Below are 18,082 nucleotides of genomic sequence, written 5' to 3'. Positions count from 1 at the left end.
TCCAGAACGCTGCTGCTAGAGTTTTAACCAGGACTAAGAGATCTGAACACATCACACCAGTTTTGAAATCTTTACACTGGTTTCCAGTCAGTCACAGAATAGATTTTAAAACCCTTCTGATCATTTACAAATCCCAGAATGGTTTAGGCCCAGAATACATCTGTGATATGTTCAGAGAATATAAACCTAGCAGAGCTCTTAGATCCAAAGACTCTGGTCAACTAGTCCAGACCAGAGTCCAGACTAAACATGGAGAAGCAGCATTTAGCTGTTATGCTGCAAACAAATGGAACAAACTGCCAGTGGAGATTAAACTTTCACCAAATGTAGACATTTTTAAATCCAGGTTAAAAACATTTCTTTTCTCATGTGCCTATGCATGAAATCTGCACGGTAACTTTTTAACTTATCTTGCTTTTAATCACTTTAATATAATTTATGATTTTATTGTGATTCTTGCTATGTGTTGCTGCCTTTTATTTTTTATTTCTTATTAACTGTAATGCTTTTGTTTTATGTAAAGCACTTTGAATTGTCCTGTACATGAAATGTGCTGTACAAATAAACTGTCTTGCCTTGCCATAAACCTCAACCTGAGCTAAAGGGAAGCTTAACTAAAGAGATAATACAAGACTAGAACCAGAAATCCAACAGAAATAAACTGAACTAAAACAGTGGATATGAAATTGTAGAGGAAGTAATATGTAGACCGACATCAGAAATCCAAGAACCAAGATAAAATAAAACCAAACTCAATATAATCCAAGTTAACGTAAATACCAAACAAAGCAGAAACTAACTATTGAACAGCAGTTTAGTACAATGCTGTTTCTTTTTAAACACGCTTTACAAATAAATAAATTAGATTATGTTTAATAAATGGCTTCATCAACGCCTTTACATTTAAACCACATCCTGTTTCCTTTATATATAATTTTGTTTATTCAATTCATCCATTTTAATAATTTAACAAATTTATAAAATAAATTGCAACTATTTATGTATTTATTATTTATTAAATATTTATTTCTTATTTTTTATTTTAGTTTATTTTAATATATTTTATTTATTTTTTTTTTCCTATTTTTTGCTGTATTTATTTCACTTTTTTATAATTATAAATACATAAAGTAGTTAAGGGTTTAAATCCCAACTGTGTTGTCATGAGAGTTTGATCAACTTTTGTGTTTCAACCTCTTCTGTTTAACATCTACATGCTCCCACTGGCACAGGTCATAAAGAAAAACAAAACTAGTTACCATAGCTACGCAGATGACACACAGATATATATTACAATGTCACCAGGAGACCGAGGCCCTGTACAGGATCTTGGTAAATGCATTGAGGAGATTAATGACTGGATGTGCCTGAACTTTCTCCAGTTAAACAAAAACAAAACTGAGGTGATTGTGTTTGGAGCCAAAGAGAAACGATTAAAGGTCACCACAGAGCTTCAGTCTATACACCTAAAAACCACCAACCAGGCCAGAAATCTGGGTGTAGTGATGGACTCAGACCTAAACTCTGAGAAACACATTAAGGGAATCACAAAGTCAGCCTACTATCACCTTAAAAATATATAAAGGGTAAAAGATCTGATGTCTGAGTAAGACCTGGTTACAGACCCACCTGTTATATCTGATCAGAATTGTTAGTAAATGTGTATTTTTATGCAGAACTGAAGGTGTGAGTTCAGCGATGCTTTCTGTCTTCAGGGAATGAACCAATTTTTATTACATTTATTTCAGCTACTACTCAGGTGTGCAGAGTGGGCGGAGCCAGCGCTGGCACCTACCCGGTGATGGTCAGCTTCCTCTCTCTGGGTGACGCACGCTACGCTGGCGGCAGCATCCTCCGCTTCACCTACCAGCTGATCGTTTCCTCTTTCTCCCCGCTGACCGGAGGTCTCGGAGGTGGGACGTTAAAACTTCTCAGAATCGCACGAGTTTGAGTTTAAGGTCATTTCTGGTTATTTTCATTCTGGTGTTTTTCCTGCGTCAGGAGGGACCCTGCTGACTGTGAGGGGGTTTGGCCTTGGCCAGAACACCACGGTGACTGTCGGCGGGGGGGAGTGTGTGCTGGTCCATGCAGCCGACACCGAGCTGCAGTGCAGAACACCAGCAGTAAGTTTCAGTTTTTATTCTCTGTCTGGAGAACAGGACCATCAGCACAAAATAAAATGTATTTACTCAACAGAAATCACACATCGGAACATGTCTGAAACAAATATATATGTTCGATAAACTCTGACCTCTGCCTGCTGTTTATTCTGTTTATTTAGAGCATTTTAACATAAATCTTTTTTTTCTATTTTCCATTATTTCCGTGAATATTAGGTCATATCATGTTAATACAAGCAGATACATGAGTTACAATTAAGAAAGAAAAAATTCTGTCCCTAACACTTCACCCTGTGTTAAGGATGGAGGATGATTATGAGTCACCTCTTTATTAATGTGTTTCCAACCTCCAGGCGTCTGAAAAGTCTGAAAGGAAATCATGTAAGTTATAAAAAAACAGCTTAAAATGTTCTGACTCTTGACTTATTTCAGGGATCTGCAGGGTCGCAGGTCGTGGAAGTGAAGATGGGAAACATGAGTGTGACTGCCAACAGCTCCTTCACCTACGATACCACCCTCACCCCCCAGATCTCCAGCATGGGGCCTCCAGCCACCACTGTGATGGGTAAGCTGAGTCATCATCTCTGTTATAAGCTGATGAATCCGACGACCTCTCAGTGAGGTCAGATCATTGCATGAAGTGCCAGCAGGTTGCTCATATTATGTTCCTTGATCTAGGATGGACTGTTGGTTTGCATGTAAAGGTGAACAAAGTCAGAACAAACAGTTTGTCATTGGTGCATGAAGAGAAAAGGATTCAGGGTTTTATTCTCATTCCTCACATTCTTCTCCTCTTACAAAACAAACCACTTAGCTGCAGACTGAATAACCACCGGAACATTGTTGAATTCATTCTATGATTCTATAATGGAGGAAAAACCCGAAGGCTTTTGTATCTTGTTTTTTTTCAGTATTGTTTATGACATGCTTCTCTGGCTGAAACGTCCATGGAGTCTCTTTGTCCTGATTGTCTCAGCTTAGCGCTGACATGCGTATTCATTTTTAGATTTCTTCTGAATATGTGTAATGTTGACTTGCAGGTTTACTCTGTTTTTGTCCTTTGATGTTTGAGAATCTTTAGAAATGAATGAGACTATAATGATGCAGAGGCATTCTCACGGAAACACCTGCCAACCTGCAGGGCAATTAACCAGCTGACAGCTGCTCATTACTGGATCACCAGGTCTGAGAAGACCAGTTTGTGGAAATGATTTTTTCTTCTCTCATGTAGGACACAGAGTTCTCACCATCCAGGGTTCGAACCTGGGAGGAGAAGACAATGACAGTGTCGTGCTGGTCGGCGCGACGGAGTGTGTCAGGGTTCAGTGGACGGCGACTGAAATCACCTGCGTCCTCCCTGTGCTGCCGCCCGGCCTGTACAAGGTGGACATTCAGGTTGGAAACAGAGGCTTTCCCCAGACCAGGTTTGTCCCAGACCGGATCTCAGACTGCAGTCATCTGGGTTTCTCATGGTTAGCTACAAAATCATGTAATCAAGAATCTCCCCTAGTAGTTTTTTTTTATATGACCTGTTTTTTCTACACACAACAAAACAAACCTGCAGCAGAAACTCCAGTTAATTTATTTTCTCTCTCCAGGACCAAACATTTTACTTGAATAACCTAAATACAAGAAGAAGACATAGACATATTATTGGCTGAATATGAGTATCTGAAATAATGTCCATACTAAATACACAGTGTATTATGTGTCAGCACAAACCTTGGGGCACTAACGAAGGGATCAAAACATTAATCAATGAATCTGAACTTTTTATGGAATATTTGTAATTAAATTTATATTTTGAGTAAACCAGAAGAGAAATTAAAGTAAGATTTTTACTTTAAAAGTCTGTGTTTGACTGGTATTGAAGTACATTTCTGCAGCGTACCGAGGCTGAGAAAGCAAATTCTTTCTGCCCGCTGCATCATTTTACAGCAGCATTTCGCTTTACAGCACCGCGTCACCGTGGCAACTACATATTGTCGTTGCTGGAGCACGTTCCAGATCCCCTGTATTAATGAATAGAGATAGAGTAAATGGATCTCGCGGCTCTCTCCTCAGAGTCTGAGACCAAAGACGATAAACAGGCCAGAAACTTTCACCAATTTTACAGATTATTTACAAAACACTAAGTTCAGAGTATAGTCAGACAACAAAGCCCAAACCTTTCCAGTTTCAAGAATGAAGTTTCTCTAATATGTGAGCTTGTTATGTTCCCAAGCTTGTTGTGACGAGTACAGCCAGGATACATGATAAATCCATCCAGGTACAGAGGAACAAACTGTGTGTCCCAGTTCTCTAAACTGATGAGCAACTGTAAGCAGACGTTGGGAGGAAAGCAACTTCTGCTACACATTACTCCCCACAGTATAAAAAGTTACCTGAAATAACAAGTAACAGGATGTTAAATGATGTCTTCAGGTTAATCCTTTCTTTTTTGGAGATTTATAATTATATAATAATTATATCTTCAAATTATCAGCTGATAATTTGAAGATATAATTATTTGAATTAGAGATCTGCAGCCTCATTTTCTGTCTCATTTTCCTTCACAGCTGATGATATTCTGCAATATTAGAGTTCACACAGGTGGTTTATTAAACTGCATTGGTCTGTTTTTTCTGCTATAGCAGTGGCGTGAACGCCACCATCGAGTACATCCTGGAGGTGCATGCCATCTCGCCGCTGTCCGGCTCTTTAATGGGAGGAACCACGCTGACTGTCTCTGGCTTGGGTTTCAGCAACAACACGTCTGATATCAAAGTGTCTGTCGGTGAGCATCGCTGAACGGTTCTTTAAATCACATCAGCAGTCTTTGTGTTGTACCAACATTGTTTTGTCCTCACAGGAGAGGCGGAGTGTGACGTGGTGGCCGCCTCCGAGTCCGAGCTGCAGTGCGTGGTCGAGTCAGAGGAGAAGACTCACACCGTCACCAACCAGGGATCTCACCTCAGTAGGTTTCTGCTGCAATCTTTTCTGCAGGTGTCAGACCTGATGTGAGAACGAGGAAGCTGTCACCTGCAGCTGACATGTGACTCCACCGAAGAAAAGCCAGTTAACATCTGTTCTTCTATCATTAGAATCAGCGGGTATTAAACTTACATGTTGTTGGGCTGTTTGTGTTTCAGCTTATGGACAGGGATATGCGTGGAGTCCGGCCTCGCTCACCGTGTTTGTTGGAGATGCAGTGGGGTGGCGATGGGAGGCTCCTGCCTTCCAGAGAGTCGGGTACCGGGTCTTCAGTGTCTCCAGCCCAAGTGGTACCACCTATGAAGGAGGTCCCCTCAACAGTGGAGAAACAAAGACTGGAAAAGGTAGAAAAGTGACTCGTATTTACTGTAAATTAATTAGTTAACTTAGCTTTTATTTCATTTATTCCTGAGTCAAAACAACAAAAGACCCAAATACAAAAATGAAAAGAAGAAAAATCTTCATCCAGACTTTCCATAAACAAATTCCTGTTACAGAGACATTGTTCTAAATTTGGTTTGTTGTAGATTTATCTTCTTTTTAAGTTATATTCACTTTTTAAAAATCTTTTATGTATAGTTGATCATTTTTGTATAATACTATCTACTAACTCGTGAAATGTTATAAACTTCAGCTGAATAAATCTTTTTCTCTTATTTGTAAAAAGAAAAATAGTTTATTTACATTTTATAAAAATTCCACACAGTAGGCCAGAAACAGCAGAATCAGTGAGTTGTGTAACATAATTAATGTTTCTTATTAAAGAAATCTTTAACTTTGTGTAAGATGACATAGATATTTTCATTTTTATGTGATTTTGTGTCATTTCCAAGTTAAAACTTTCATAAATAATAACATCAAAGAACCTCAACTGTCTGTACTTTTGTCTTTATAATTAAATATCATGTAATATGTTTATTTTACATAATAGTCTTCTGAGATAGATAAAAGAAAAGTTGGGTCATCTGCAAACAGAACACGTTTAAGCAATTTGGAAACACTGACTAAATCAACATATAAAATGAAAAGTTTGGGCCCGAGGACAGACCCCTGAGGTACACCACAGATTATATCATTTAATTCGGATTTCACATTATTCATTTGACCACATTGTTTTCTGTTTTTCAAGTAACAAGACATGCAAGCCCTCTGATACCATGTTTGTGAAGCTTTTTTAGAAGAATTTCCTGATCTGCCCTCTAAAAAAAAACAAAAAAACAACAAAGCAGAGGATTACCAGGACATTTTACCCTTATCTGTACAGACACCTCCACTAATCCAAAAATGGAAAATTCTGTAGTTCCACAGTATTTGCACTGTCACATCCACACTGAACAATAGAGAATACTGCAGATATTTTTAAGTTGCAGAGCAGTTCTTGTTCCCAGGATGCAATCCACGAACTAAAACAAAAAACAGGTGAAACTATGTGAATGTGTAGGATATATTTGGCCCAGTTTTTACACAGACTTTCCAGTGTGTTTAGCAGCAAATGCTTATTTAAAATCAACAAAGATGCTGAATAATGATTTTTAGATTTTGCATTGGATGCTTCCTGTGTTATTACATAAGTGCCGTTGATGTTGACTGATTGGTTCTGTAACTATGAAGCGGCTTCAAATAAAATCATTTTCTTCTTGATGTTTGCTGGTCCTGGTTGCATTTTTCCACTCAGTGGAAGTACTTCCAGCTTACAGTTCACCTGAAAAAAAAACTCCTCAGGCTAAATATTTCACTTTAACTAGCTGAGAATAAGAAACTGAAGTAGAGAGGATGAGGAGAAGGAGAAGATCGGTGCTTCACAGTCTTTCTTGCTCCCCTTCAGGATTTTTCAGCTACCGTTTCACCGTGCCCGGCGTGTACTACTACAGCAGCGGCTACGTTGACGACTTCAACTCCAGGCTGCTGCAGGGAGTGGTGAAAGTCCAGAGCCGGGAGGAGAAGAGCAGCAACGTCTCCGTCAGTGTGGGAGGCATTGAAGCCAGACATGTGCCAGGAGGTAAAACTCTAGATGTGAAAACAAAAACACCTGCGATGGAAGTCAGAATAAAAGATGATAAACGGGTTTAACTGTCTTAACCTGCAGGTTCCCGTCGCGTGTCCAGAGCAGCTCCTCAGTGCATTGCCTCCTCATCATGCCCGCAGACCAACATCACTTCAGATGAGCTTTCCTTCAGCACCTCTGCCTGCTTAACCCCCACAGTCCACTCCATCTCCCCCAACCAGGGCTCATATCACCAAGTCATCCACATCCAGGGACAAGGCTTCAGCAGCGCCACCTGCGCCAACGAGGTCAGCAGAGTTAAAATAACAGCTGGAAGGATTTAGATGCAAAGCCTTGAATTCCTTCACAATTGTTTAATGACTTTCAGCATACAGAGAGCTTGTTATTCACCAATGTTTCAGTGGTGAATCCAACGATGAAAAAATCTTTAAGAAGAACTGCGAGTAGATATTAGTGAATGAGGCTCAGCCAAGCTTCAGCTGTCAGACATATGGTCTAACACTTAGCTTTAGAATAATTTAAAAGCCCAAATGTTAAGTCAGGGAGATCCCTCGCATGTGGAGTGTCTCTGCAGCTCTTTTCATGATCTGATCTGGTCAGTTTGTGACTTTCGCTGCTCTGCTTCCCGTCCTGCAGGTGACCGTTGGAGATGAGCCGTGTCAGGTGACCAACAGCTCTCAGAAGGAGATCTTCTGCCAGCTCAGCTCCAGCACCATGTTTCCCATCGGTGTGGCTCTTCCTGTGGCCATCAAAGTCAACAACCTCGGTGGCGCCATCGTAGCTGTTTCAAATGAGTTCATGCGACGTTTCGTGGTCCTGCCGGTAGTGGACTCAGTCTCGCCCCCCATCGGCAGCCCCACCGGCCAGACAAGGCTCCTCATCCGTGGTTCTGGGTTCTCAGAGGGCGACGTAACTGTAGCTAACGTTCCCTGTGATGTGGTGTCGCTAAATTACACCCAAATCATCTGTGACACAGCGCCATCTCAGCCCCATGATGGCCAAGTCGTCTTCCACATGGGCCAAATCACAAGCTCCTGTGACTCAAATTGCTCCTTCCTGTACTCCTCCTCTGTCACCCCCGCCGTTAACAGCGTTTCCCCCAGCAGCATCAACAACCAGACCGACGTAACCATTTCTGGCTCAGGGTTCAGCAGCTATGCGGATGATGTGGCCGTGTTCGCTGGCGCCACAGAGTTAGAAGTAACCGCCGTTAACGATGGCAACATCACAGCGAGAGTCAGCGCTCTTCCTGCAGGAGAACACCCAATCACCGTGATCGTGAGGAGCAGAGGCCTGGCATCAGGTCAGGTGACTCTGAGTAGCCGTGCACAAGCCATCCTGAGCCCTGACGCTGGCAGCGTGGCGGGAGGAACGCCGCTCGTCTTCACAGGAAACGGTTTCGCTCCAGGAAACACCAGCGTGATGGTTGGAGGTAAACCCTGCAAAATCCAGGAGGAGACGCCAGGTCTCCTCCGCTGCCTCACTTCTCCACACACCAAGGGGCAGGTGGCCGTCAGCATCCGGGTCTTCAATGTGGAGTACCCGTCCCTCAACTTTAACTACTCTGCAGCCCACACACCTGTGATCAGCTCCATCAGCCCCTCCACCGGTAAATACACGAGGAGGAAATATTCTCCCAGTTTTTACATTTAGAAGAACCGACAGAGGGAGTCTAGTGTTGTTTAGGGTCTGTTTATCTTGACAGACTTTACTCGTTTTAATGCAAACTAAGCTAGAAGATGCAAATAAAGTGAAAACAGCTGGATCAAAATAAATAATAAAATAAATGTTTTTATCATATATTTAAAGTTTTATTTTTTTATTTTTAGTCTAAAGAATGAAGCCATCTTAATTAAAATAACATGCACAGACAGAAAATCACACAAACGTCCCTGAACTCCTCCTGTTTGTTTCCCACAGGACCAAGCGGCTCCGTCGTCACGGTGACCGGGTCAGGATTTGGTACCGACTCTCAGCTCGTCTCCGTCACCATAAACCGCATCCCCTGCAACGTGTCCTCCGTAAACGACACACAGGTCCAGTGTACCACAGGAAGCAACCCGGGGGGGACGTACCTGGTCACGCTGCAACATCAGGTCAAAGGTCAAGCCCAGTCAGCTGTCACGTTCACGTACGAGCTGAGTCTGAGCGGCGTGCAGCCCAACGAGGGTGAGAACAGAACAGCATCCTCTCTTTCAGTCTGTCCTGCCGTTTTCCTTAACGTGTCAATATGTAAACAGGATTTAGTATCAACATGGCATTTTTACATCTTTATTTAGTTTAGTTTTTGTTGTTCAGACTTAATGTTAATTAACGTTGAATTAAAACACACTAAACGCTTAATGTGTCGGGCTCTGATCCATCAGTCATGCTGCACACATTTTATTAAAGTGTATTTATTAAACTGATGAACCTATTAAATACACTCATTTATTAGAGTGTGATGTTTTACTATGAATAAGTAAAACATTGTTTTATAAGGACTCAGAATAAACTCGACTAGCAACAAAAAATTCAGACGAAAATATAATTTATACAAATAAAGAGAATTAAACTAAATATGTTGTCATGTTTTGGGTTTTATTAACGACCTAAAAGCAGAATTATAGAAATTGTTATAAAAATAAATGGAAATAAGATTTCTTACATAAAGAAATAAAACAAAATGTACAGCAGCTGCAGAAATCTAAAAACAGAAGGCGAGTACGCGCCGCTTTTCTTTGATGAAGATGAAGATGAGGAGGCACAGATGGAGAAATAAATAAAAAAGCATACTGGAAAAATATTTCACTAAAATGGCTAAAAAAGGTTTTTATCCAGTTAACTCTTAGAATTTTGTTAAATTATTAAGTTATATGTATTTGAATACAATAATGAAATATATAAGATATAATGCAAATTCTAAGGTGTGTGATTATTATAAATATTCTTAGGTTATCTCTTTATTATGTATTATCAATGGAAATTTATTTAAAAGAAAAGAAGAAAAGAATACTTAATGAATTGAAAATATAAAATTTCCTTTTAAATATATATTATTATTTTATCAGTTAATCCTTTAAGTTTACATTTTAATTATATTTTTAATTATTTTAATTAATTAATTAATTTTGAATAAAATTTAAAACATGTTGATAATTATAGAAAGGGAAAAAATACTGAAACTTGCTGATTGGCTGATCACACTTTGCCTCCTGGTTTGGATTTATTTATATGAATCTCATGAATTTTACAACCTCGAGGAACTGTGGAACAATTCTTTGCTTTAGTTAAAATGCTCAGGCTCTTTTTATTAGTACTTACAGGAAATTGAGCAGCTCTTATCGTCCAGTTCAGTCTGGAATCTTCCTGATCTAAAAAGTCTTTCAGGCTAGAACCAGAACCAGAACCAGAAGAAGACATAAAGCTATAACCTGTTTATTTCTCATCAAACACACATCTGAGGCAGCTCAGACAGACAGTAGTTTATCCTCACTCTGCTCTTTGTAATCTTTATTCTGATAGTCTTGATTTTAACGAGTTTTGTTCCTGATCTGCGTTTCAGGTAGTTTTGGAGGCGGAGCTCTGCTGTCCATCCAGGGCTCCGGGTTTGATCCACACAACTCCACGGTGTTGATCTGTGGGCAGGAGTGTCTTGTGGACAGAGAAACGTCCACATCCTCCCGTCTCAGCTGCAGATCCCCACTAAACAACAGTGAGTTTGGTCAGACATTGAAAGCATGTTCTTAGAGCAGTGTTCAGCAACTGGCGGCCTGCGGGCCAAAACTGGCCCACCACCAATAATATCTGGCCCACCACATTACGTTGATTTAAAAAAAAAAAAAAAAACAACAGAATGCAATATTTGTCAATGAGCAGAGACGTGATGCTGTTTAAAGAAAGATGGATGATTTTATTTTTTTAATTCTTCTATTTAATCTTAAGGTGTCAGTAAAGAATTAAACATGTGGCCATATCTTTATCATAACGTCTGATGATTTTTTTGCAACATGTCAGAAGAAATAAGTATTTATTTTCCTTTATAAGCAGGATTTTACTTATTTAATCCTTCATTTCATAATCTGACTTTCCCTGAAAGGAGACTGATCCTGCTGGTTTGTGATACAGTATATTAAGTTCCTGACTCATTATGACACTTCTTTTCTGTCCGAGCTGATTTTTAAATGTCCTGAAGGAGACGGGTGAGGAATGCTGTCAGCCTGGTTTAGCAGCAAATGAGACAATAACTCATCATGCACTGTGACAGCTTTGTAATCTCTGAGCATCTTTCCTTGTCTACGTGGGTGTCGTGTCTCCTCTCAGGCACTCAGACGGAGGTGAGATGCATCGTTTCTGTCATCAACCAGCTGTTTGCTGTCAACGTGTCGAATGGCTTCACCTACAAATCCGAGCTGACTCCGGTCATCAGCGACGTGTCTCCGCGGAGAGGAGGCACGGCCGGAGGCACCCGGCTCACCATCACCGGCTCCGGTTTCAGGTGCAGTCTGCTGTAAACACACGGCACACCCACATTATGGACCACTGCTTTAGAATTAAACACTTGGCCTATTGTGTGAGACACATGGTTTTCTCACAAAACAAAATTCCAAACCTGAACAAAATGTAAAACAAACACTGCAGCATGTTTTCTTTGGAGTTCATTTCACCCATAAAAGGTGACGTTAAAACTTCCGTGTGTCGTTTTAAAACAGCCAGAATGACTCAGTAACTCTTAATATCGGGGTTTTCCAGGTGTTGTGAGGACATGTCCCCTCAGATAAAGTCTGGACAGAAGACACCACAATCTTTCCACTTTTTCTGCCACACTCCTGCAAACTGAACACAATAATTGTTTTTGATCCCACATGCTCTCAGCAAGTTTCACATAACACTATACAAAGACGTGTTTATTCGTTTCTAAATTTGGGTCAAATAGTCAACATAAATAATCTGTATCTGTATCTTCATCCACACCACCAGTATTAATTATGAATATCAGTATTTATAATAACAAACATGATATTTCCTCACCTCAGTTTACTGAGCTAAAGTCAGTTTGGAGCATTAGCCTTAAAAATATTACTATTAAATCATTTAAATTTCATTATCCATACATAAAATAATCCATGAGACAGTTTAACCCAACATTACTATAATTTACCCTGTGATGACACATAATAGTTCTTATAACTATATTATATTATATTATATTATATTATATTATATTATATTATATTATATTATATATTTACATTTTTTTATTAATATAATAAATAAATTGATTATTAATGTAATTACTTCTGTTATTAATAGAATGATGTTATTATTATTATTATTGGGAAAATTGCAGCACTGACGTGAGCCAAGTCAACGTGACGGTCGCCGGGTCGGTGTGTGACATCACGTCCACCAACAACACACACATCATCTGTGTGACAAACGCTCAGAGGCAGTCTCAGCAAACCAAAGTCAGAGTCAGCATCGGAGACCGCGGCATCGCCAAGATGGTAAGAGACCTGGTCGCCTTGGTAACGGCCCTGGTCGCCTTGGTAACGGCCCATCGGGCTTTATCCTGATCCAACAGACTGAAGAGCATCAGCAACAAGGTGCTCCTCTCTTTCTTCAGGATAACGCGGACTTCTTCTACATTGATGTTTGGTCATCGAGGTTTACTTGGGGAGGCCTGTCTCCACCTGAAACCGGCTCATTTGCCATCATCACGAAGGGCCAGACCATCCTGCTGGACACCAGCACCCCTGTGCTCAAAATGCTCCTGATCCAAGGTGGAAGAGTGACTGTATACATACACTGTTATAGTTATACAACCAGTTTTTTCCCCCATTTTAATAAAAAGTTAATTACATTATGTTTAAAGCAGTTTCTGGGCTCCAAATCCTTCTATTTCCCTTTAGATGTCATTAAATTCCAGGACACAAACTTGTTAAAGTAGTCAACATTAATCAGATTAAATCCTGAAACATGAAATTAAAAATGTGTTTTAAGTTCTTTAAACCATCCGTTTTGGGTTTTAAAAGCTGCTGTTTTTGCTCAGGAGGAACTTTGGTGTTTGACGAAGTCGACGTTGAGCTGCAGGCTGAGAACATCCTGATCACAGACGGTGGGCGGCTCCAGATCGGAAAGGAGGGGGCGCCGTTCCAGCACAAAGCCATCATCACGCTTCACGGACACCTGCGCTCCCCTGAACTTCCTGTTTATGGAGCCAAGACGCTGGCTGTCAGAGAGGGAGTGTTGGACCTTCACGGTATGGAAGTGGAAAAATGTCACTCAGTGTCGATTCAGTGCCATACCTGGTTACAGGTAAAAGCCAAATATCCACAGTGCAGGACGTTGTGTTGTCAGTACGGATTCTGGACAGCAGGGGGTGCAGTTTCACCATCATGGAGTAGCGGGACTGACTTCTTTTTATCTCACATTTTTTTGCTCTTTCTTGCACAAAAAGCACAAAAATAACAAAAATATTTAGCAAAAATCAGGCAAAACAGGATTATTTGTATCACACATTTTATATAAAAGACAGCTCAAAGTGCTTTACATAATAATGAGTTTTTGATCTTTAAAACACAAGCAATCACACACCAAGGTTTATCAAAAAACAAATCAAAGCGCACACACACCTAATCATACTCTCACACACACAAACTAAATGGACATAGAGCCCCGCCCCCTTTACCAGACTCGTGTTCATCTAATCTCCTTTGTGAAGGCTTGTGAGAACTATTTGGATCCCGCCACAGTGACACCACAAACACACACAAAAAAAACAAATTGAGGTTTAAATAGAAAAATATTCTCACAGTTTTTACCTAATGTGACCAAAATCTAATTCCCCGCAAGAAATTCTTTTCTTTAAACGAGTTTTTCATTTTTAGTTAAAACATCCTGATGTTTTAACAGATTCTGTGTGGTTCTGTGACCTGAGGCTGAGCTGAGATGCAGGGATGGTACCTGGCTTTCTCAGGTGTGACTCATTGTTGACAACCCGCCTCTCCAGGCATTCCTGTCCCTGTTCCCTGGACCCACTTGGCTGAGACGGCAGCCAGCGGCTCTAACATGCTGACCCTGATGAAGGCGGTGACGTGGAAACCAGGAGACGAGATCGTCGTCGCCTCCACCGGCCACAGGTAGAAGCAGGTCATCAGTTAATGAGCGTTAAACACAAACACTCAAATCTGCTGCGGAATTCTGGCATTATTCTGGAAAAACAGTATTAATCCCTTAATGCCTTAAATTATTTATAGTTACATAAAAATAAAACAAATACAACTGGAAAATAAATACAAATTAATAACAGTTAATAAATAAATAACATATACATAAATAAGAGTAAATAAAAGCAAATAAATAAATTCATTAAATAAAGACGTGATCAGCAGAGTGTGAAGGTGTTTGTCCTTATCATTCATGATCAGTAACAGCTTATTATAAGAATATAGATTTATAGAACCTGGATTTTAAGCTTTAATTTACTTTAAATTCAAATATTTCCAGGATAAAGTCCAGTTTTTCCAAAGGGAAAAAGGGAGGCGTCGATTGGAAAAGCTGGATTCTGTCATACTTACTTGTTTACATTGTTACATATGCTTTGATTTAATCTGTTCTGGATGTAAGAATCTAATTTAAAGAACCGAAACGTGCGTAAACCTTTTACTCGTGTTTTCCAGACACAGTCAGAGGGAGAACGAGGTGAGGAAGATCGCCTCCGTGTCGGCCAACGGAAAGACTCTGACTCTGAGCGAACCGCTCACATACACTCATCTCGGGGTGTCCGTCACGCTGCCTGAAGGCACGATGTTTGAAGGCAGGGCTGAAGTGGGCCTCCTCACCAGGAACATCGTGGTCCGAGGCTCCCAGAACCAAGAATGGAGCGACCAGATTGAAGCCTGCCCTGAAGGCTTCAACACAGGTGTGTTATTATGTTTGAGATTTTTTTAATGCAGAAGTCCTTCCTTGTTGGGCTTGACCCATCCATCAACCTTGAATTCACTTCTTCTCGGGGTGCTGTAGGGGAGTTCGCCACCCAGACCTGTTTCCAAGGACGGTTTGGAGAGGAGGTCGGCAGCGACCAGTTTGGAGGATGCATCATGTTCCACGCACCCAAACCGGGTGCGAACCTCGCAATCGGCAGACTGGAATACGTCGAGGTGAAATTTTTTAAGTCCTCTCAGGACACTTTTGAACCTTTGCTAAGTTTATAAAGCTTGAAGCATCAGAGCTCTTCCTGCTCTTGTGTTGCAGGTCTTCCATGCAGGACAGGCCTTCAGGCTGGGACGTTACCCCATCCACTGGCATCTGATGGGAGACATCAACTACAAGTCATACGTGAGGGGCTGTGCCATCCATCAGACGTTCAACAGGGCCGTAACCATCCACAACACCCACCGGCTGCTGGTGGAGCACAACGTGATCTACGACATCATGGGCGGAGCCTTCTTCATCGAGGACGGCATCGAGACGGGGAACATCCTGCAGTACAACCTGGCCGTGTTCGTAAAACAAAGCACCAGCCTCCTCAACGATGACGTCACTCCCGCCGCCTACTGGGTCACCAACCCCAACAACACCATCCGCCACAACGCTGCAGCGGGAGGCACCCACTTCGGCTTCTGGTACCGCATGCATGACCACCCCGACGGTCCATCGTACGATCCAAACATCTGCCAGAAGAACGTCCCCCTCGGCGAGTTCTTCAACAACACGGTGCACTCTCAGGGCTGGTTCGGCATCTGGATCTTCCAAGACTTTTTCCCCTTGATGGATGGACGCTGCAATTCCAAGATCCCAAAGCCTGCAGTCTTCCGATCCCTCACCACCTGGAACTGCGAGAAGGGCGCCGAGTGGGTCAACGTCGGAGCCGTGCAGTTCCACAACTTCCTCATGGTCAACAACGAGAAAGCCGGCATCGAAGCCAAGCGCATCTTTCAGTGGGCCGTGAGCGGCTTCGGAGAGGACGGAGGGGCCACCGTGTCCAACAGCACCATCGTGGCCCACGTGGACGAGCTCGGGCTGGGAAACCAGTACTGCACAATGCGAGGAGTCATCACGCCTTTCGATGACGGCATGAGCGTCCTCAACACCAAGTTCATCAACTTCGACCGCGGAAACTGCACGGCCATCGGCGTCACATCCATCGATGGGACATGCGTTGACCGGTGCGGCGGGTGGGCCGTCAGGTTCAGTGGAATCCAGTACACCAACTCCCCCAACAAGGCCGGGTTCAGATGGGAGCACGAAGTCCAGCTGGTGGACATGGACGGCTCCCTAACAGGTACCCAGACTTTTTAAACGGCACAGTTTGAAATCATGGAAACAGATGACTTCCTGAAACATTTAGAGCAGGGATGTCAAACGGGGTCGCACACGCCCAGTTTGACCCGAATCGACTAAACCCGGAAAATAATCACCTAATGATCAATAAATGATAAAACTCCTAATTTTTCCCTTAGTTATAGGTCAGAGAAGTACAAGTACATTATCAATATTTACCAATATTTACTGAGCGATCCTCAAAAAAAGGTTTTAGAAACCACCTGAACTTTTAATATTTTGACTTAGTTACACATTTTCATTTTTTAAAATATTATCTGACAAAATATGTTTACAATTCTTTTAATATAAATGTATTTATATATAAAAAATATATTCAAATCTAAATATAAATATATATTTAGAAATAATAATATATAAATGTAACATTTTATAAATATATATATTTATATTTTTATTATATACGTTTTATTTTTGTTTTATTTATTTACTGATTTTTCTTATTGGACATATTTACTCATTTACACATGCATCCTACAGCTCACCACAGATCTATAAAACATTTTATTTGGAACTGAAAAATCCAGTATTTTATATTATGATCAGTGGAACTTCTCCAGATCTAAAGGTTATTTTAAATGTAGATACGTGTAGATTTCCCCGTGTGCGGTGATCCTAACTCGCCTCATCAGACAAACTGAAGTCACGTCTATGAAAGATGAAACAAGTTCTCCTGCTGCCCTGGAAAACGTTATGTTATTCTCATTTTTACCTAATTCATCCCGCGGGCCATGCGGGACCCTGTGGTGGGCCAGTTTTTGCAACGTGGTCATTCAAGTTGAAGAATCTCTATTATCTCTTGGTGGGAATTTGTCTCACAGGCAGGAGAAAACATCAAACGTCCTAACAGGTCATTTAACAGTCGAATCGCTAGTTAGTCCTGCATCTCGGTAGCAGATATCTGCGCCCAGAAGGAAGAAACCAGACAGTTTCAAACTCACTGCTCCTCATTTTGTTTCTTCTTTTCAGGAAACATTAACTACAAGGTGGTGCCTATGAGCCGCCTGCTGGACCCGGCTCATTGTTCCCAGAGCGCCGAGTGGAGCGTGGGTTTCCCCGGCGCTGTGTGTGACCACACAGTCAACTTCCACCGTCTGGCCTTCAACAATCCAACTCCAACCTCCCTGAAGGCCAAAGATGTCATCTTAACCAATTCCTACGGTATAAGAATGTATTTTTCTATTCTATTCTATTCTATTCTACATTCATTTAGCAGACGCTTTTACACAAAGCGACTTACATTTGAGAGTAAGAACAACACAAGCAAGAATTCAAACAAGATGGACGTCATCATTAAGTGGTAGTCAGACTGCTGGAGTCCAGTTGGACCAGGTGCTGTCATGTACTGCAAGAGGCAGTGCATATAATTTTTTTAAATAGTTTTTTGTAATTCATTTTGTTTAAATACAAGATCACGATTTCATCAAACAATATCATCTTGGACATAAGTGCACACAATTTATTCAGTACTGGGTTGAGCCAAAGAGCTGGACAAATCTTTCTACCTCATTCTGTTGAGTAGAAGAGTTAAGCTAAGTACAGAAATGCTCCTTAAAAAACCGAGTCTTTAGCTTGCTTTTAAAAGTGGATAAGGACTCTGCGGACAGGGTTTGGTAGATCGTTCTACCATCGGGGAACAACAGAGGAGAAGAGTCTAGCT

At 41.2% G+C, this 18,082-nt stretch overlaps 1 protein-coding gene across 1 annotated transcript in view; it reads left to right on the top strand.

Moving 5' to 3' along the window:
- pkhd1l1.1 (PKHD1 like 1, tandem duplicate 1) overlaps positions 1 to 18,082 on the top strand; it is a 57,221-nt gene that overhangs the window by 19,265 nt on the left and 19,874 nt on the right. Inside the window, exons 30-50 of the mRNA XM_042012417.1 lie at positions 1,749 to 1,913; positions 2,002 to 2,123; positions 2,553 to 2,685; positions 3,352 to 3,544; positions 4,754 to 4,896; positions 4,972 to 5,076; positions 5,252 to 5,437; positions 6,919 to 7,092; positions 7,180 to 7,385; positions 7,735 to 8,707; positions 9,019 to 9,267; positions 10,643 to 10,792; positions 11,401 to 11,575; positions 12,428 to 12,584; positions 12,704 to 12,860; positions 13,130 to 13,339; positions 14,090 to 14,219; positions 14,760 to 15,001; positions 15,103 to 15,239; positions 15,334 to 16,363; positions 17,392 to 17,583. Coding sequence (XP_041868351.1) covers positions 1,749 to 1,913; positions 2,002 to 2,123; positions 2,553 to 2,685; positions 3,352 to 3,544; positions 4,754 to 4,896; positions 4,972 to 5,076; positions 5,252 to 5,437; positions 6,919 to 7,092; positions 7,180 to 7,385; positions 7,735 to 8,707; positions 9,019 to 9,267; positions 10,643 to 10,792; positions 11,401 to 11,575; positions 12,428 to 12,584; positions 12,704 to 12,860; positions 13,130 to 13,339; positions 14,090 to 14,219; positions 14,760 to 15,001; positions 15,103 to 15,239; positions 15,334 to 16,363; positions 17,392 to 17,583 — 5,229 coding nt within the window. The remainder of the gene's footprint in view (positions 1 to 1,748; positions 1,914 to 2,001; positions 2,124 to 2,552; positions 2,686 to 3,351; positions 3,545 to 4,753; positions 4,897 to 4,971; positions 5,077 to 5,251; positions 5,438 to 6,918; positions 7,093 to 7,179; positions 7,386 to 7,734; positions 8,708 to 9,018; positions 9,268 to 10,642; positions 10,793 to 11,400; positions 11,576 to 12,427; positions 12,585 to 12,703; positions 12,861 to 13,129; positions 13,340 to 14,089; positions 14,220 to 14,759; positions 15,002 to 15,102; positions 15,240 to 15,333; positions 16,364 to 17,391; positions 17,584 to 18,082) is intronic.

Source organism: Melanotaenia boesemani, chromosome 17 (genome assembly GCF_017639745.1).
Source record: "Melanotaenia boesemani isolate fMelBoe1 chromosome 17, fMelBoe1.pri, whole genome shotgun sequence".
NCBI lineage: Eukaryota > Metazoa > Chordata > Actinopteri > Atheriniformes > Melanotaeniidae > Melanotaenia > Melanotaenia boesemani.
Note: the sequence above shows the minus strand (reverse complement) of the source record. Positions and strands in the feature narration are given on the sequence as shown.